Here is a 21,746-nt window from a genome sequence, read left to right as displayed (position 1 = left end):
TCTTGCTTTACATTATATTACTACTAGTACTACTACTAAGTACTAAATACTATACTATACTATATATTTCAATTACACTATCACTACACTCACTTGCTCATTTACTTTATTGTTATTGCTTTACATTATATTACTACTAGTACTACTACTAAGTACTAAATACTATACTATACTATATATTTCAATTACACTATCACTACACTCACTTGCTCATTTTCTTTATTGTTCTTGCTTATTATTCTCTAACCTCTATTATCTATATTCTCTTCTCTACTTGTTTATTTGTTATCATGTCTCATGGTCGTGGTAACCGTGGCAAGTCTATCAATGTCGACCACGAAGAAGATATTGATAGCACTCCCACTTCTCCCGAGTTTACTCAAAATGTTCAAGTACCATCATCATCCTCTAGGAGAAGGGTGAAAATTCCAGTTGAACGAGGACCATTCGGCTCACGCCGGGAGGCTGCCGATGAAGCATATGCTAGACAACTTCAAGAAGCGGAGGATGAAGAATATGCACGTAGAGTTCGACAACAAGAGGCGGAGGAGGAAGCCGACCAAGCACGTCACAACGTTGAGGAGGAAATCCCTCCCACTAGAGGTAAGGGTAAGGGTAAGAGTAAAACACTTTCTTCTAACATTTTCATAAAACATTTTAGGAGGGAACCCGCTCCACCACATCCAAATGATGCTCCAAATGCTCCCGAGAGGTTCATTGCCTATTGCAACTATTGCAACGCTACTTATCAATGGAAAGCGGGAGGGGGTTATGGCACCCTCATAAGGCACATGGCAGCGCAACATACTGTCGAGTTTGGAATCCATACAACTCAAACTCAACTACATCCCGAAGCTTTCGAACGACAAGGTAATGTTTTATGGAAATATGACCAACAAAATGCTCGAGATTACATGGCTCGTTATGTTTCAATGGAGCATTTGCCTTTTATGCATGTCGATAAATTTACTTTTGAACATACTATGAAAAATGCTTATAATCCGGCCGCCAAAAAAATTGGTCGAACTTCTATGTGCAAAAATATTAGGCGACAAGCCGAAGAAAGAAAACCGTGATTTACGAAAACATTTTAAGAATTTAAAACAAAATTTTTCTATATGTTCTGACATATGGAGTGATTCTTTCCAAAGATATTCTTATATGGGTATTACTTGTCATTGGGTTGACGAATGTTGGTTAATTCAAAAACGTTTAATTGCATTTAGAGATTTCAATGAAACACATAATGCTACTAATATTGCTCAATTGATTGTTTCTGTGTTAAATGAGTATCGCATTTTAAACAAGATATTTTCGGTTGGATTTGATAATGCATCCGCCAACACCGCCTTCATTCCCGAGTTAGTTGCCGCGTGCGCACCCTCTTTTGAAGGTAGGTATTTTCATGCTCGTTGTATTTGTCATATTTTAAATAGATGTGTACAAGATGCTTATACTCTTATTAATAATGATGTTGATCCCATTAGACAAGCCGTTAATATGTTGCATAGAAAAGCCGCTATTGGCAAAAATATTGTCGTCACAAAAAAATTCGATATACAAATTTTGTTAAAGATATTTCTACACGTTGGAATTCAACATTTGGCATGCTTGCATCTACCATGGAACATGTTGAGCATTTATGTGATTTTTTTAGAGCAACTCCCGAGGCTAACTTGCTTTTATTGCCCTTTTATTGGAAACAATGTGGTAGTTTATTTCAACTTTTAAAGGTTTTTCAAAATGCTACCACGGATTTATCCGGTGTTTATTATTGTACGAGTATTAAAGTTTTAGAACATTGCATGTTTATTGGTATTGCTTTAAATGATTGTTATAAAAAAAATGATTTGAAGGATGTATCATATCAAATGATCATTAAGTGGCTTAAATATTTTCTTGAAATTCTCGATGTTTTTTTAATTGCTAAGATTTTAGATCCTTCAATGAAAATTGGTGGTGTTTATCGTTTATTAGAAATTTATTATGGTACCTTTAGAGAAATCTATGAGTCAAGATTAGGAAACAATGAAATGCTAGAATGGTACCTTCCCAACTTAGATGATATTAAACATAGAATAGATAACACACTTAGAACTTTGTTTAATGACTACGAACAAAAATATATGCTTGCAAACCCCTCATACTCTTCAAGTGGCACTGCTAGTTCACAAGGTCAATATGGCTTCTCCACCTTAGGAAGTAGTTTTGATCAAAACGAATGGGCTCAAGCCGCTTATTCATTTATGAATACACAAAGGAGCTATACTACTAACGAGCTAGATATATATTTGTCTAGTACATTTGCTTTCAAAATTGTAGGTGGTATACAATTTGACGTCTTGAGATGGTGGTCCACGCACGAGAGGGAATATCTCATACTCGCCACCATGGCCAAGGAGTTATTCGCGGTCCCGGCCTCCACGGTCTCCGTCGAGCAAGCATTTAGCGTTGGTGGGCTTGTCTTGGACGAAAGAAGAAGCACCATGGATCCTCGAAACATGGAGGCCACCATGTTGCTTGATGATTGGTCCAAAGCCGAGTTGCGACAACAAGAGAATGAATGAGATCAAGCCGACGAGAGCCCAAACGATGAATTCACCGAGTCCGAACGATCCGAGCCCGGCGAGGACTACGATTAGGTAAGTTAAGGTAAAAGAACTACGTGGGCTTTGATTCTTCATTATTCAATGAAGATACGTAGGCCACTCAATTTTAATATTTATATTAAAATTGAGCTCAAGCCCTTTATTTTTTTATTTTTTTCCCCCCTGTTAGACAATTCTCTTTCGGAATTTATTGTAAACTTGTAATGAATTAGTTATTTAGTTAGTGTTAGTTTGTTTACTTATTCAATTTTGAAGATTGTAATTTGTATCCATATAATATTTTTTGTATACATAGAATAAATTCAATTTTTATGCATTATTTTGATTGTCAATGTGTTAGAATTATTGTACTTTTATTGTATTTCAATTTTCAACACAAGTCATTTAATTTCATAAAATATACATTTTCAACACAAGTCATTTAATTTAAAAATATGACATAAAAACTATTACATGTTTATATTTTCGATTTCAACACATGTTTATAATTTATATTTAAAGTTGAATTAAAATTTGGAAATTTCATCACAAATTCACAATCATTTAATTTCATAAAATATAAATTTTCAACACAAGTCATTTAATTTTAAAATATGACATAAATCATTTAATTGCATAAAAGGAAAAAAAATATGACATAAATCATTTAATTTCATCACAATTCACAATCATTAGATTTTCTACACAAGTAATTTATATGAAAAGGAGTATATTTTAAGATTTAAGTTGAATTAGAATTTTGAAATTTCATCACATCACAAATCATTTAATTTCATAAAAAAGAATACAAAAAAATTGAAAAAAAAAGGAAAAAGCCCGGAACCGCCGGTTTTCGGCCCGGACCGGAACTGCCGGTTCAGGGTCAGAAAACCGGCCCTTGTGCTTTCATCCGGGCCGGTTCAGGTTCGCCGGATTCCCGACCCTGAACCGCCGGTTCGGGCCCGGAACCGCCCGGTTCCTGAACCGGCGGCAGCCCTATCTTGGGCTGACTGTTACATTATCAGCGCAAATCTGGGTTGAGCTGGATGTTGCGGCAATCGTTTTGCTCATGTCTGCTGGGCAGCATGGTCGTGCTAGTATCCGTCATGCGATTGCTTGGATCCAACAGTTGATTCATTATCGGTGGCTTCGTTTCACTCATATTCATTGCGATTCGCGAGGGAAACCGACCTGCTGATTTTATGGCGAGGCGAGGAAATTAGGTCCATGCTTTGACTACTTTTGACTATTTTTCTACTCCATGTTATTTTCTGGCTCTGGTTATGATGGATCAGCTTGGCTATCCTAACTTTTGATTTCGATTTCATGTTGATAGTTAGTATGTTCTGGTATTTCTCCTTTATGATGATTTTCCCTTTATCATCTAGATGTAGTCACTTTTGGGTATATCTACTATGTATGGTTTTGATCTAGCTAGTTTATGGTTTTCCATGTGGTTTCATCTAGGCGTTGTCACTTTTAGACAACGTCGTGAATGGGATATAGGGCTGACAATTTTTGACACGATACGAAAGCATACGAAACCGAACGAAATTAATGAGTTAGCGTCAAACCTTATCATGTCCGTGTCTTTATCGTGTCGACTTGATAAGAACACGATAATTTCGTGTCAGGTTTGTGTCGGGTTCATGTAACCAAATAGAGTTAATATTATTTTTTTTATTAAATATTTATTTTAAATTTTTAAAATTTATTCTACACTTTAGGGTTTTTGTTTGACTTGTTAATTTTGGGGTACCAATTTACAATTTAACATTTCAATTCAACCCTGTTGAAAACCCATCCCACCATCCTCACGTCTCAACTCTTTGATAATCTGTCATCTCAACCCAATATAATTAGGTTTTAATCAGATCGTGTCGTTATCGTATCGTGTTAACACGATTCGAATCATGTTGCTATCATGTTCGTATCGTGTTCGGGTTCATGTTCGTGTCGAGCACTTCCTCAATAGGTCGTGTTCAGATTTGGTCCTATCAGATCGTGTCATTATCAGGTCGATCCGACAACAATCCGACATGCACGATAATTTTGAGGTTTATTTATAGGTTGGGGGTCTGCCTAACCCTTCACCCCTCGGGTGTTTAAAAAATAAAAAATTTAAAATTTAAATAATACCTAGTTTTGTGTTAAATGACTAAATTGCTCCTAACATTAAAATTAAAAAATTTGCCACATCACATCTCAGTCTCTCTTTCTCTCTCTCGTTTGACAGCCACCGCCGTCTGAAAGCATGACAACGACGAACAATGACCTTCGTCGAGACAGAGGAGCCGCCGGTGAGTCGGTTTTTTCCCCAATCGCTTCTTCTCCGAGACTTTCAACGCGGCGGAAGCGGCCTGTGGAATTGAGGCCGAGATCACAGTCATTGTTACTGAGTACTTGACTAGTTTTAGTGGAGTTCTCTTCAATTTCGTCGATTCTTCTGCATTGTTTAGGTTACCGCTCGAGCTGCATAAAACTGGAATTAAGGTTCTGGCTTTATGGCGCTTTGGGAGAGGAACTAAGCGCGAGAACCATAGATTGAAGTTGGAATTACAAGCCATGAGAATCAGTTAAGTTAATCGCGTGAGGGGAAACAAGCAATTGAACATCAGCAAAGTTCTATGAGTCGATTACTTCTACAAAATTACCGGCGCGGCAACGTGTTGGAGTAGGAGATGATTAACCGGCGAAAATGGCCCAAATGGCGGCTGTAATGAAAAAGTTAGGGGTCGATTATATTGTGAGTGTATTTTGGAATTGAGAAAGTGATAGTGTGTTAAGTTAAGAAGAAAGGTAGAGGAGAGTGGCTAAGGTAAGGTGACGTCGGCGTAGATGGCGGTGGCCACGCCAGACCTCGCCAGCGACATGGCCGCGGTAAATCTAAAAAACACAACTTAATGTTCTTGAATTCACGACCGAATCTATGAATTCACAACTTAATGTTCTTGAATTCACAACTAGATCTATTAATTCACAAATAAAACTAGAATTCACAATCAGTTTGATGAATTCACAACTAGAAATAATGATAGTCGTGAATTTAAGTTTTAAAGTTTGAATTCACGACTAACAATATTTTTAGTTGTGAATTCATTTAAAATTTGAATTCACGACTAATATTATTTATAGTTGTTAATTCACGCGAATTCACAACTAACATTATTTCTAGTTATGAATACAAACTTTAAAACTTCAATTCACAACCAATACTAGATATTCATTTGTGAATTCGAGTTTTAAAGATTGAATTCACAACTAAAATTAATGTTAGTTGTGAATTCGCTGGTAATTTTTAAATTTTTATATGCAAGGGTAAAATGGTAAATGTGGGCAATTTAAAATTTACTATTCCAAAGTGGCTATTTTCAAAATCCACTCCAAATTATTATTTTATATAACATATTTTGTTTTTTTTTACATTATTTGCATTTTTCCTGATTTCTTTATTAATTTTGAACTATTTAATTATAAACTTTTAATAATAATACATTTTGAACTTTTAAAAGCCCAAAATTGTTATATTAAATGACGACTATTAATTTGATTATATTGAAGGTTTAGTGTTATTTGCTTAATCAACGAGATTGACTTACATTATTTGCTTTATAATTTATAAGAGGGTTAAGGTACATATCCACTCCTGAAGTGGACACCCCTAGAGCGTATCCCTCCCCATTCTCGTCTTTGGCCCAAATACACCCCAGAGTCCATAAAAAGGGTGCCGTTAACTTAATTTTTTTTAATTTATGAGTGGAACCCACTATCCCCACCATCCCCCTCCCCTTTACCCTATCTGCAAAACCCTCCGGCACCGTCGCTGCTGTCACGCCTCTCTTCTCTTCTCTACGACGACCTCACTTATGCCAGTGGACTTCCCTTGGATTTGGATAATCTCAACTCTCACGCAACTAACGTTCTTTTACCGCACCAACAACAAGAATCTGAGCCCTTGTTCCACTTCCCCAAATGCCAGAAGCTCTACCATTCTCACCACCAACTCTACCCCTCTCTAGATAATTACTCTGCTACCACTACCAGAATTTGTCTTGCCGCCACCGTTGCCTCAATTCCCTGCGGTGGATTTCAGCATGGGGAGCTGTGAGAGCGCCAAGAACGAAGCGAGCGGCGGCGGGAGCTTATCCGCACATAGCATCGCGGCTAGGCAGAGACGACGAAAGATCACGGTGAAGACATAGGAGCTCGGGAAGCTGGTTCCTGGCGGGCAGAGGATGAACACGACAGAGATACTGCAATCCGCTTACAAATACATCAAGTTCTTGTAGGCGCAAGTTCAACTACACTCTGGAAGTCGAGGCATTTGGGCGTAAGCTCGTGTGGCAAGGAGTTCCAAGAACCATCCGCGACATCCACAGGAAAGTACGCGACAGCCAAGACGGACTGATCATTCCGAGGAGCTTAGCACTCTACTTCTCTGCCGGTAGTTGTCAGGAGCTTAAGCTGAGGGTTAGCGGTCGAATTTGGAAAATGTGAGGCTATCGAATATCGATGATTTGTACAATTTGTGTGACGTCTGCGCCTCCAAATTCATTTGGGTTGCTAGGCCGTCGGGAGCGGCGACGACGACGACGGTGCCAGAGGTTTTTGCGGAGAGGGTGAAGGAGAAGGGGGTCCCACTCAGAAAAAAAAATTAAGTTAACGGCGAGAAAACGACCGTTTTCTCTCCGGGTTTAAATGCACCCTTTTTATGGACTTTGGGGGTGTATTTGGGCCAAGGTTGAGAATGATGAGGGATACGCTCTAGGAGTGTCCACTTCAGGGATGGATCTGTACCTTAAGCCTTTATAAAATTTAATTGATGACGAGTAAAATACGTATTAGCTAGGATCGCGACAGATGTGTCTCAATAACTGGGAAGAATCTCGGAGCGAAGTAATAGCCAGGGCCACAGTTACAAAAACTGGAGAGGTGTTTAGTCCAACTGTGTCGTTGGCCACCCGTGCCACTTACCATCTGTGCTAGAAGAATACAAATCCTCCGACAAAAGCTGACAAGCTACTGTTTTCTCGTTATAACGATCGTTACCTATGCATGAGGAGTACGTGATGTAGCTAGGAAAAAAGCAAAATACCCTCATTTTTTGTATCCTATAAATAGTACTCCCTCCGTCCGCCAAAAGTATTCCACTTTGGCCGGGCACGGAGTTTAATAAAATGTGTGATGATGTTGATGTAGTGGAGAAAGGGTCCCACCACTTTATGAGATGTGTGGTTGAGATTGAATTTGGGGTGGGTTTTTTGTAAATAAAGATTGTTTGTAAGGATAAAATATAAAGGTGGATGGTGGGACCATGGCTTAAAAAGGAAAGTGGAATACTTTTTGCGGACGCCAAATATAGTAATTGTGGAATACTTTTGGCGGACGGAGGGAGTACTTATTTGTAAATTGTAAAGGATCACTTCTCAGGAATACAACCCATTATTACTGTTTTTCTCTCAAACTTTTCTGATTCTCAACGAAGTTTTGCACATAATCAAACGATAGCATATTTTCTTCTATTTTACTATTTAACATTAATTATTACTCCCTCCGTCCACCAAAAAAACTCCCATTTGCGGTTCGGCACGGAGACTAAGAAAGCTGAAAAGGGTGGTGTAAAAGACTAAAAGGGTAGTGTTTATGTATTGTGATTACTTTTACTAATCTTTCACTAGCTATTTGATAATAATAATAACAATGACAATAATAATAATAATAATATAATAATATGAATAAGAATAACAAGAACAATAAGAATTATAAGAATAATAAAAGAATAACGATATAGAATAATAATAATAATAAGAATAATAACAATAATAATAAGAATAATAATAATAATAACATAACAATAATATAATAATAAGAACAATAACAATAACAAAAGAAGAAGAAGAACAAGAACAAGAATAAGAAGAAAGAACAAGAAGAAGAAAATAAAGAGAAGAAGAAAAAAGAAGAAGAACAACAAAACAACAAGACAACAACAACAACAACAACAATAATAAAATAATATAATAATATAATAAATAATAATAATAAAATAATAACAATAACAATAATAATAATAATAATAATAATAATATAATAATAAAATAATATAATAAGAATAAGAATAATAATAACAATAATAAGGATAATAATATAATAAGGATAATAATACAATAACAATAATAAGAATAATAACAATAATAAGAATAATAATAATAATAATAATAATAAAATAATAATAATAATAACAAAAATAATAACGATAATAATAATAATAAAAATAATAACGATAATAATAATAATAATAATAATAATAATAATAATAATAATAATAATAATAATAATAATAATAATAATAAGGATAATAATAATAATAATAATAATAATAATAACAATCATAAGAATAAGAATAATAATAATAATAATAATAACAATAACAATAATAATAATAAACACTAATAACAAATAAGAATAATAACAATACTAATAACAATAACAAAACAATAACAATAAATTAATAACAATAATAAACAATAATAACAATAATAAGAATAATACTAAAATAACATAACAGAACAATCATAATAACAAAATAAACAATAATAACAATAATAAGAATAATAATAATAATAACAATAACAATAACAATAACAATAACAATAACAATGAATGAAATAGAGTTTTATTAAAAGAAAAGGAAAAACAAAGACGGAACACCCTTGAAAGCACAGAGAAGCAAGCTAAGGGTCGAGCCTCGTTAAAACCGCTTTGAAGAAAAACCCCGTAGGGAAAACCCCAAAGCGGAAAAAGAGTACGCAATAACAATAACAATAACAATAACAACAATAATAATAATAACAATAACAATAACAATAACACTAATAATAATAATAACGATAATAATAATAATAATAATAATAACGATAATAATAATAATAATAATAATAACGATAATAATAATAATAAAAATAATAACGATAATAATAATAATAATAATAATAATGATAATAATAAGGATAATAATAATAATAACAATAACAATAATAATAATAATAATAATAATAATAATAATAATAATAATAATAATAATAATAATAATAATAATAATAATAATAATAACAATAATAACATAAGTAATGATAGAGTAAAGTGGGGCCAATAGGTAAAGGTGTACTAATTTTAAAAGCAAGGGAGGGTATAATTGTCCAAAAAGTAGAGTAGGAGTTTTTTTGGTGGACAAATATTTAAGGGCAAGTAGGAGTTTTTTTGGTGGACGGAGGGAGTATTATTATTATTATAATACGTATTCAGTACACAATATTAATAGAATTTAATATTATACTCATTAAGTTGATAACATTGTTATTACACATTATTTTCATTCAAATACTAATATTAAATTAACATGTTTTTTTTTTGTTACCAGTTAATCTATTTCATAAATAATGATATTTTAACATTTTTTCATAATTTAAAATTTTAAAAATAAATAAGTATATTGTGAACGTACTAGTTCTACATTATGGGAGTGTTTGGCTGAGCTTATAAGCTCATTAAAACGACTTATAAGTTGTTTAGGAGCTTATAAGTTTCTTCAAATTATTTGGCAAAATAAGCTCCTAAAGAGCTTATAAGTTGTAAAATTAAGCTCTAAGAACTTATAAAATCCACCAAAAATAAGTTTATCAACCCCAACTTATTTTCTCATTATATGTAAGCAACACTCATTTTTACAAAAATAACTCAACTATAATTTTTTATTTTCATCATATATCATTCTAATTTTATTTTTCTTCAATTTTCTCTGTCTAACTTATAAGATCAATTATTCAAATAATAATTTATAAACTTTTAATTTTTTTTATCTTATAAACTCTTTAAAACAAATTTAGGCAAAAATTTATACGCTTTTTAAAATAAGGTTAGCCAAACATAGTGCATACTACTACTGGTTTTGCCATTAATATGGGTTTAAAAGCATGATAAGTTAAATTAATATGGATTTATGCAGTGTTTGGTATTATGTGCTACTAATATGGTCAACTCCAGGTTTATCCCAAGACCCTAGCTTATTTTGTGGGATTAACCCTCACTAATTATACCACCCTCCCCATGGGATAAATTTAATACCGAGATGTTAAAATCGAAAATTGATACCCTTTTCACGCCAAACGATGCTGTGAGGATACCAATGCCTCCATCTTATTTTCAGATTTGAGGACACGAATGTATTTTGGTAAAATATGTGAGGATAATTTAGGTATTTGATATGTTAATCCAACCTATTCCAATGGATATCAAACACTTTTTGGGATTAATTATCAATGATATCAAACACCCATATGAGATTAGAAATCATGACTAATCCACACTAAATTATTAGGATAATTTATATCCTGATTAATTTAATACTGAAAACCAAACGGGCCCTAAGGGAACGCATGATAATTAGAGGAGCACGAGTGCACGACCTACCTGAAAAAGGTATTTTTTTTTTTTAATTTTCTTCAAAAAAATGTCAGCGGCAAAAAAATGTGTGAACAGATTTTACAAGGAAAATAAGGTTTAAAAAAAACCAAATATTTGCGTTTGTTTCACCCTCAAAGAAAAAACACACACTAATTTGTTCCTCAAAGGAGTACCTAGTATTTATGAGAACCGTCAGTATTTATCTTTTTCATTAAATTCTTTTTCAATTTGGACGCAACAAATACTCACAGTGAGTGTGTGTGGCGGGAGAGAGTGGTGAGAGAGCGCTTGCAGTGGGGCAAAATGGAGACTGTAATTAGCTGCGGAAGAGTGGCTCTTTCCCCCAATCAAGCCTTCCACCCAACATCCGGTAATTGATACGTGCCTCCTTTTCTGGCTTCAACTTCTTAAAATTATTATGCGTGTGCTTCTTATTTGATGATTTTGTTGATGTATGACAATATTCGATGAGTTTCGGCTATTGGTACAGTTAAATTTGTGTTTTGCTAATTGGCTTGGTTTGTCATCAAATTCCTCTGTATATTTTGTTACTGAAGCTCGTGAACTGTGATGTTAATTTGTGTGGTAGTCCGATTATAACTTGGGGAATTCTAATAGGTGATCATCTCCAAATTGACTCGGAAACTGTTGATAAGGTTGCTAATAATTGATTCAATTTGGATTGTTACGGAATGGATGCCTGATATCCCCGCTTACTCAACGTGTTTCTTGAGTGTAAGGTGGAAATCAGTATATTATTGGCTTAATGTTTTAATACATCAGAACTAGGAAGACCAGAAATTGAAGAGCTGAAATTTTGAGGTGGAATACGATTGCTTAAGTTTTCTGAGCAAGTAATAGTTGCCTTATCAAAATCACTCCTTAACTTTTTATTATCCAATTATTCAATGGTTAAAAAAAATTGCAATATTAAATTCTAAGTTCTGAAAATGAAAAATTGCAATGTACTATCCCTTTCTATAAGTATATATCAGTTTAGGTGTGGATGGATATAAACATTTCATCGGGTAGAGATGAAACCTGTGAAAGCTATGCTCCTGATGCATGCAGGGGACTGGCACCCTTGAACTGCCGAAAGAAAATATTGTTTCTATCAGCTTTTCTGATATAAAGTTTAATTTTAGCTTTGATGATGGGAAATCGTTGCAGTTCCAGTTGTTCTCCTTTAAGCCAATAAGTTCCAGCCTAATCTTTACTTGACCAGTGAAGATAGTTATATATTTGTGCTCTGTTACATTTCTAAGATTTGTATGTTCCCATGCAGCTTTTCTTTGCTCTTAGTTCTGTGACCTTCAACTATCAGGTCACAAATCACAGGCACTCGTTGTCTCAACAAATTTAGATTAGATAGAAACCAATAGAATGATATGAGTTTTCATGATTTCATTACAAAACTTGCAATAATTAGTGAGAAAGAAAAATACTAGATCTTCATTAATTTTGAAGATGCTACTTAAATGATCCTATTTTTCAAACATTTATGAATATGATGATCTTCTTTTCCTTATTTTTTGTGACCAACTTGTAGAATACAGTAATATTTAAGGATCTGCATCCACTATCCTTTATGCCATTTAAAATTTTGACGACTTGATAAAGAAACCTGCTATACAGTTGGGTGATAGGCTTTAACTATCCAGTGAACAAGATTCAATTTACTATCTACCTTGTATAGTCCAGTAAAGCACACGATATAGCTCATATTCCAATACTTTCAAAGATCTTCTTTCAGTGGAATTGTTATATATCCGCAGAAATAAAGCTTGCTTGCTTCATGCTGCAAATATATGACACTTTCCTGTTTAAGCGTAGAAAATAGATTTATAAATTCCTCAACCAGTACGTAAGCGTCAACATAGTAGATTTGGCCTCAAATCCATTGAGAAAAGGAGGGGGCGCAGGGAGAAGGGTTGGTGTGGTGACGTTGCATACTAAAATTGTAAACTGAACAAACGAAAGAAGAAATCAATTGATAACAAAACCAGGTTTTTGAATAAATAATCAGACTTGAACATGGGCACAGTAATATTTCTGATGACTTTGTGATCAACCAGTGATAGACCACTGGGACAGCACTTGGTGTGGTTCAATCCCACCTTACCTTATAGGTTAGACAAAAGACACCTTACTCGCTCTCTTAATCCACCAATCACCTACAAGGACACCTTAATGGATGATGGGCAGTTTTTTGACCTAGAGAGACTTGGTTTTGCCTTGGATGACACTTTATCCTCACACCAATCTGTTATGACCGAAGCTACATTGTAGGAGTCTCAAGCATTTACCAAGTTGTTAATCCTAGTTATCTATGACGTACCCTAACTTAATGCGACCTAATTGGTTCAACTGACTCAAATGTGATTAAGAGGAATCTAATCATAACACGAATAATTTGGCCATAGTAATTTGCCTTTTTTTAGCCTCATGAGAGCTAATTATTCATTCATCGTCCCATTTGTTCGGGTTAAAAGCTTAACTGCTCATAATGTATATAACAAACAATTGAACGAAAGTGAACATTACTTTTGTTGAAATTTACGAAAATATCCCAAAAGTGTCATTAGATTAGGTTGCCTAAGCATGGTCGACTTTACCAGTCCAACAATATAAGGATCCCCATCGGAGCAGAGGTTGTTGTGGAAGCCTTTCTCATGGCCATTGTGACTTTTCTAGCTCTCTTCACCTTTCTAGGACAAGACTGTTTTGCGCCGCGGAGCAATTAATAGCGTGCATCCTTGGAGGGTCTATGCATGCCGGAAGCGCGTGATCCTCGACTATTAGTTCTTGCTTTTAATTGGATCCGTGGTTTCATTTTATTACAGTCAAGTCCAACCCATAGTTAATTTTGCATGGGCTTTAGCATGCTTAGGGTCTCTTATTTATAGCGTCTGTCTAGCAGTTGATCGTTGTCTTTGGATTTGGATTTATCAGACGGCTGTTGCCGTAGGCCTTGTTGAGGATTTAGCGTGGGGCCTAGTGGTTATACCACACTAGATACAAGTGGGATGAGCTGATATTCCCAAAATGGCATTCCTTACATATTCAAGTTGTTACGAATTTTCGGTCATGCCTTTTGTTACTCGCAGTCACAAATGCACCAGCTATGTTCCAGAATCTCATGAATGACATTTTCCGACCATTCTTGTGGAGTGTCCTTGTCTTCTTTGACGGCATCTTGATATATGGCCGTTCCTGGTCTGATCATCTACTTCATCTTCGACAAGCCTAGCTGACTCTTCACACTTGTTTACTAGTGATAAATCCTAAGAAGTGTGTGCTTGGAAGACAAGAGGTTAAATACTTGGGCCATATTATTTCCGTCCGAGGGGTGAGCATGGGCCCTACCAAAGCTTCAGTAGTACTTTGTTGGCCAACACCAAGGACAATACCTGGGTTGCATAGATTCCTTGGCCTTACGGTCTATTATCGAAGATTTATCCAGGATTGGACAAAGATGTGTCTTGGGCTTGGACCGTCGAGGTAGAAGCGGCCTTCTAAGAGCTTAGACGTGCGTTGACTTTGTCGCCGATACTCCACATGCCCAACTTTTCAAAGGAATTTGTGGTGGAGTCAGTGTGATGCCTCGGGACGGGGGTATATGTGTTGTTCTTATGGAAGACAAGCAACCTATTGCTTATTTTAGCAAGCATCTCCTTGCTAACTTGCTCTCCAAATCCACATATGAGAAGGAGTTGATGGCTCTGGTGTTTGCAGTACGTACAACACTGGCGACCTTATTTATTTTGTTGTCATTTCACTATTCAGACTGACCAGCGGATCTTGCGCCTTTCATTGACTAAACCATTGACAACCTTGTGCAGCAGCATTGGGCTGCCAAGTTGCTTGGTTATAATTTTATAATCAGTTATAAGGAGGCAGCCTCAATCAGGCTGTTGGTGCCTTGTCCTGCCGTGCTGTGGAAGGGGAACTCTTGTGGTATTTTTACAATAGATGGAATGGTCTGACATCCATCGTGAAATTGGTGCTGATCCGAGCTTGGCTAAAATTGTGAAGGGCTTAGAAGCAGGAAAAGACGTGCCGAAACATTACAAAGTAGCGCATGTGATTCTTCTCTATAAGAATCCTCTCGCCATCCCTGTGGGTTCAGCCTGGATTCCTAAACTGATTGTGGAGTTTCATTCTTCTCTGAACCTTTTGTCGAAGCTCGTGTGGGAGCAGTGGCATATTGTTTGAAACTACCACCGGAGTCCCGGATACACCCTATCTTTCATATCTCCTTGTTGAAAAAGGTTATTGGGGCTTTGCAGATCCCGTCCTTCCCGACGAGCTACTGTTGGTGGATCCTCCGTATTTACTGAAGGATGTGCTGGAGAAACGGAAGGTGGAACGTGATGGCAGGTCAAGCAGGCTTTAATTAAATGGTCTGGCTTGGATATGGATGAGGCGACTTGGATGGATTGGGGGATATACTTGGCCAATTTCCTTATTTCAGCCTTGAGGACAAGGCTGTTTTGGGCTGCGGAGCAATTAATAGCGTGCATCCTTGGAGGGTCTATGCGCGGGAACCGCACAGTCGTCGATTATTAGTTGTTGCTTTTATTTGGATCTGTGGTTTTATATCATTTCAGTTGAGTCCAGCCCATAGTTAATTTTGCATGGGCTTTAGCAGGGTTAGGATTTCTTATTATAGCGTTTGTCAAGCTGTTGATTGTTGTTTTTGGTTTCAGAATTTTGGGACGGGTGTTGTAGTAGGCCTCGTTGAGGATTTCTTTCTGTACTTATTCAATATAATTCGGTTTTGTGGAGTCAATCACCTCACTCTTATCAACATCAATCTGCGATAATAGATAGCAGATGTGTAATGATCTTTAGCACCACTTGAAAGTACTTCAGTGATTGTTACGTGATATGGACCTTTAGTTATTTATTTGTTTGTTGTACCGCAAAGCATCGTCAGTTCATGCTGAAGTTAGTAAGTTACAGCATCTTGCTTTTATCCAGCTTAGTGGTTGCGTAGTATCTTGTACATTGGGATTGAAACAGATATGATCTGATATGTGCAGGGGATAGATACTCACTCCATAAACAGTGGGCGAACAGAAGCACACTGACGTCAATGCCAATTGCTGGTCTGGGGAAAGGTGGTGGGGTTTTGGACAAACCGGTAATAGAAAAAACAACTCCAGGGCGAGAATCTGAGTTTGATTTGAGGTATGGATACTGAGATTTAACCAGGTATTCTGTTCTTTCTCTTGGGGTAGCTGGGGATTGTTAAGCTTAATCAAAGAGTCAGTTATTTATCAGGGGTTGCTTTTATATTGGTGCATGAGTTTTCTTTTAGTTAAGAGTCATTGCATGGCCTATCTGGTTTTTCCTTCAAGTCTATCAAGAACTAGATTTGTTTTATCTTGAGCTGAATCATTTAGAATTCGTCATCTTGAAAATTCTTCTCTGATTATCTGTATCTGATTTCTGTCTTCAATTGCATCCTCGTAATGATTTAATTTCCCCAGAGAATCTTCTCTGAGCTCTCCTGAAACTAGGTTGTCTTCATCTGTCATTCTGATTGCCAGTTCATCTTCTTTCCCCTTCAAATGTCATCGGATCTTTTGTTTCCTGAAATTTGATACCATCATAAAGGATCAAGATAAAAACTTAGTATGAGCAAGCTTGAATGTTGGACTTAGAGGAAGTGGAGCAAGGACCTAGCTGGCCCAAGATACTCATGTCAAGCTTATTTCTACAGTGTACTGTTTGAATAATTTCATTCATTGCTTTAAAAAATTGTCTATTTGCATTATGTACTGACCGATGCGCTCTTTCTCCATATCTTTATTGTTTTCTAACAATTATTTTCTATAATAACTTGCCAACCAGGAACTTTACATATTCTGGAATAATAACCCTGTCTTTCCATTTCCATTTAAGACTTCTTATATGGATTTCATATTGGCTTCTGACCTTCAGAATGGAAAAAGCCCAAAGAAAATATATTGTGTGTATCTCTGCGGAAAGATTATTGAGGAATTAACACATTTATAAAAACGGAGTAATGGAAAAACATATAATATGAGAGAGATTCAGATGCTTGCTTAACATAAACTTGAGGGTTACTGAAATTGGAAGATGGTTAGAGAAGTGTTTTTGTGGCTTCATTATATGGATACTTTTAAGACTTTCATATGTTTTCACTTTTGTTGTAGCTGCTCTGTGTGCATATCTTCCGCATTTGTGTGTTCCCTAGCATTTGCTATCAGTATCATATGCGTCCATATTGTTTTACTTTGCCTTTGTGCACCTGTATATTCGTGGTTATTTAGTTCTCCTTGAGAAACTACTTCTTTGACTTGGTTGTTCAGTTGGCTTTTGTCTTCATATATTTTTGTCCATGTTTCTTTGTTATATCTATTTTTATCCTGTAGGACTCGTTTGGTTGGCAGAAAAGTACAGTTATTTGAAAATATGATTCCTAGGAATGTGATTATGAAGAATATGAATACTAGCATATTCCTTATCCCATGATTGGTAAATATTCATGAAGCTGTTATGATTTCGATTTTAATGTCCAGTTCAAGATTAAATAAGGAATATAATAATTAAAATATTCTTAAAATGCATAATATATTTTATAATCATTCAAATCTTATTTTTACTATTTATATAAGTAATTCAAAATTATATAGAATAATAGAAGACAAACACAAATGACAAATCATTGATAAATAAAAATAAGTACGCATTTCATTGATAAATAAAAATACAAAAGCCTTTCAATCCATATGACTATGTCCATCAAATAGCTGTGAAAGGTTTTGGGCTCCTAGTTGGACCACCCTTGACGTATAAACTAGTCCTTGAAGGGTGTTTGTTAGAGAAGAAACCACAGATGCTCTTTCAAAACCTGTACATCCTTATTTTTTTTACAATGAATTTATAATAAATGTATTAGACGCCTCATGGATTATCCTACTTGTTTTTTGATGAAGCAAACATTTAAAGTCCACCACAAAATTAAAAATAGATGCAACTTGGGTAAATTTCTTCAGTTGATTTCGATACTACTTTTAGGTGCCTTGTGCAGTTCAGTTGCCACTCTTCTGTTCCAGTTTCTAGTGCTTTGTCATCTAGTCTATTACTAATTTCTCCTCATATGGTTGCATCTAATATCCATGCTTCAAACTTCTATATTCGGAACTACACTTTTAGTTTCTCTCATGCATTGAGTATAATTCCTGCATAAATACAATAACTAATCAACTGAAGGGATTAGAACCAGAAATAATTAGAAGAACAAGGTATCCATCTGGTTTGATGTATGTACGTATGTATGATCGAACTCATTATATTAGAAGAACAAGATAGCCCTTGTTATTCGAAGAGTTATGTTCTTGTTGTCTCGTGCATATGCAATTAGATTATTTGATTCAAAATTCTGGTATTGGAAACGTAACATATACTTCAAAAGAGCTTGGATGGATCTGGCTACAAATACTGCAGGATCATTGTTAAACCTTTTTACTCTTAACAGTTGCCTTATGTTTTTGTCTTTCTCAATGTTGCTGGGTTTTGGTCATTTAGTTCTATTATCGTAAGAACAAAACTGTGTTGGTTAATGCTTAGTTGGTTATCTGCTGCTATCTCACAATAAATGAGAACGTATCAACAGTTGGTAGTTAGAGATGATTGAAAATTTTCTGCATTAGATTGATTTATCCATGTGTTAGTTGGCATGATATTTTCTTGTCTGGGTTTTCCCTTGCTTCTGAATTTGAAGGTGTTTGATGAATGATAATAGTGTGAGCAGTTGAAGGATATATACAGAAGCCATTGTTTTGTTTTGTCCAGGAAGTCTAGGAAAATGTCCCCACCTTATCGCGTGCTGCTGCACAATGACAACTACAATAAAAGGGAGTATGTTGTGCAAGTATTGATGAAGGTTATACCTGGGATGACTCTTGACAATGCCGTCAATATTATGCAAGAAGCACATCACAATGGCCTCTCCGTTGTGATAATATGCGCTCAAGCCGATGCAGAAGAACACTGCATGCAGCTTCGAGGCAACGGTCTTTTGAGCTCGATTGAGCCCGCGAGTGGTACTTGTTGAGAGAATGGCACCGGACACTGCATATATGTACATATCAACAGTTGGAAGTTCAATTACTTCTATCTTTGATCACTATAGTTACAGATGAGGGTATGCAGACAATACATTTAGCTCTTAATAGTATCTCGATTATCTACTATGATTTGTATGGTTTTTGTTGTGATATCGCTTGGGATCTTTATTTTTGTGCCACCAAAATTCTACTATCTTCCATCTCGTAATGTTGGTCTTGGACCATCTACATTACACTCGTGGCCGCTTCGCATATTTATTACTCCCTCCATCCCACTTTCATAGTTCATTTTAATTTTTCACATATATTAATAAAACAATTAATATATAAAACTATCCACTTTCATATTGTAAAAATAAAAATTGTCCACTAAGATAAAAATAATAAAAACTGTCCACTTTTTTATTGAAAAGACAGAAATACCCTTCTTTAAATATATGTACTCTCTCTTTCTCTCCAGGCATCTTCTCCTCTCTCATTCTCTTCTCTCTCTCCACACTCCCTCTCTCTCTCTCTCTCTCTCTCCGATTCAATTCTTTCCCCCACAACATCATCAACTATCTCTCTCTCTCTCTCTCTCTCTCTTTCTCTCTCGACTATGTGACTGTGTTTCAATCATTCAATCTACAATACACAATTATAGATTTAATAATTTATTTTGCTGAGCACAAATCTCATATTCCATAACAATCAGATCAATTGCTTGATATGATCAAATCTCATCATCACAAATCATTTGTCGCCGCTTGAGAGTCGGCCATATCGCCAACTTATTTTGCTAAGATGTTTCACGTCATTTGATAAGCTGCTATGCGGCGAGATCCTGCACGATAATGTTTTAAAGATTGATTTGCGTCGTTGTGATGAACAATCGATCTCTTGAATTTCTACAGTAAGTGTGCGGCGGATTTGGGGGATTTAGGGATATTCGCGATGGTGTTCGATGAAATATCTAAGAGGTTCTCTCTCTTCATATGATGAAATTAATACCAGATCTATGAATATTTTTGTGAAATTTGAATATTTTGGTTAATGTTCTTTAAATTCACAACCAAGATTTATGAATTTATAATTTGATGTTCTTGAATTCACGACCAGATCTGTGAATTCACAACCACATCTATGAATTCACAACTTAATATTCTCGAATTTACAACCAAATTTATGAATTCACAACTTAATGTTCTTGAATTCATGACCACATCTATGAATTCACAACTAAAACTCGAATTCACAGCCAAAATAAATTCTAGTTTTAGTTGTGAATTTAAACTTTAAAAACTCAAATTCACAACTACTTGAATTCACAACTAAAATAAATTCTGGTTGTGAATTCAACTGGTTGTTAATTCACAACCAAAAAATTCTGATTGTGAATTAAATTTTAGGGTTTAGGGTTCACAACTAGGGTTTACAGTTTCAGTTCAGTTCAGTTGTGAATTTACTGTTTCAGTTCAGTTGTGAATTCACAAACGTAATAATTCACAACTAGGGTTTACGGTTTCAGTTCAGTTCAGTTGTGAATTTACTGTTTCAATTCAGTTGTGAATTCACAATCATAATAATTCATGACTAGGGTTTAGGTTTAGGATTTAGGGTTTAGAGTTTAGGGTTTCAGTTCAGTTCAATTGTGAATTTACTGATTAAGTTTCTTTGTGAATTTACTGTTTCAGTTCAGTTGTGAATTCAGAATCGTAATAATTCACAACTAGGGTTTAGGTTTAGGGTTTCAGTTCAGTTCAGTTGTGAATTTACTATTTCAGTTCAGTTGTGAATTCACAATTGTAATAATTTACAACTAGGGTTTAGTGTTTCAGTTCAGTTCAGTTGTGAATTCACAATCGTAATAATTCAAAACTAGGGTTTAGGGTTTCAGTTCAGTTGTGAATTTACTGATTAAGTTCATTTGTTAATTTACTGTTTCAGTTCAGTTGTGAATTCACAATCGTAATAATTCACAACTAGGGTTTAGGTTTTTTACAATTTCCTCTAAAAATAGAGGGATCTCAAGAATGAGATCAAAACGAAACTTTACACGCAAACTATGACACCTGTTGACTGAAAACAGTTTTGACCAAACAGGGTTGACGACTGATACTTAAAACTCTTCAGTAAGGAGTTATCAGTTAAGTCACTGGAACTTAACTGATGCACGTAAGGGCTTCAGTCGAGTTTGCTAAAACAGAGATGATATAAGTCTTCCTGACTATCAGAGGATAGATCAGTCAGACTGATATCACACGCAGCGGAAATAAACTTGTTTCGAAATAGCCTCGGTTGAGCACGTTGTTAGTCTTAGGTTTCTCTTTGCAGTTATTCAGTATTCAGTTTATCAACAGTAAGAACACATATAAGAATGTAAAGACTGAAAGCTGTAAATAACACAGAGAGTTTTACGTGGTTTGGAAAACACTTTCCTACATCCACGGTCGGTTGATCAGACCAACAATCCACTCCGCAAGTGATTAACTGGTGCACTGCAAACCGAACCGTGTGCTTGCCGGGTGCACACAACCGTTTCACTGAAGAGACCTTACTTCAGTACCCACGCTTCACTCACGTCGGATTTCTCACTCCTAGCACGACCTTGCAC

The 21,746-nt window shown here is 35.4% G+C and overlaps 1 protein-coding gene across 1 annotated transcript; it reads left to right on the top strand.

Moving 5' to 3' along the window:
* The first annotated feature begins 11,064 nt into the window (after nucleotides 1-11,064).
* Nucleotides 11,065-19,279, top strand: LOC130987401 (ATP-dependent Clp protease adapter protein CLPS1, chloroplastic). Its single transcript, XM_057910923.1, has 3 exons — nucleotides 11,065-11,421; nucleotides 16,097-16,244; nucleotides 18,879-19,279. Exons 1-3 carry the CDS (start codon nucleotides 11,355-11,357, stop codon nucleotides 19,138-19,140), a joined length of 477 nt encoding a protein of 158 aa, XP_057766906.1. The 5' UTR covers nucleotides 11,065-11,354; the 3' UTR covers nucleotides 19,141-19,279.
* Nucleotides 19,280-21,746: the final 2,467 nt, after the last annotated feature.

This window comes from Salvia miltiorrhiza, chromosome 6 (assembly GCF_028751815.1).
Source record: "Salvia miltiorrhiza cultivar Shanhuang (shh) chromosome 6, IMPLAD_Smil_shh, whole genome shotgun sequence".
Lineage (NCBI taxonomy): Eukaryota > Viridiplantae > Streptophyta > Magnoliopsida > Lamiales > Lamiaceae > Salvia > Salvia miltiorrhiza.
The sequence above is the reverse complement of the archived record's forward strand: the minus strand, read 5'-3'. Positions and strand labels throughout refer to the sequence as shown.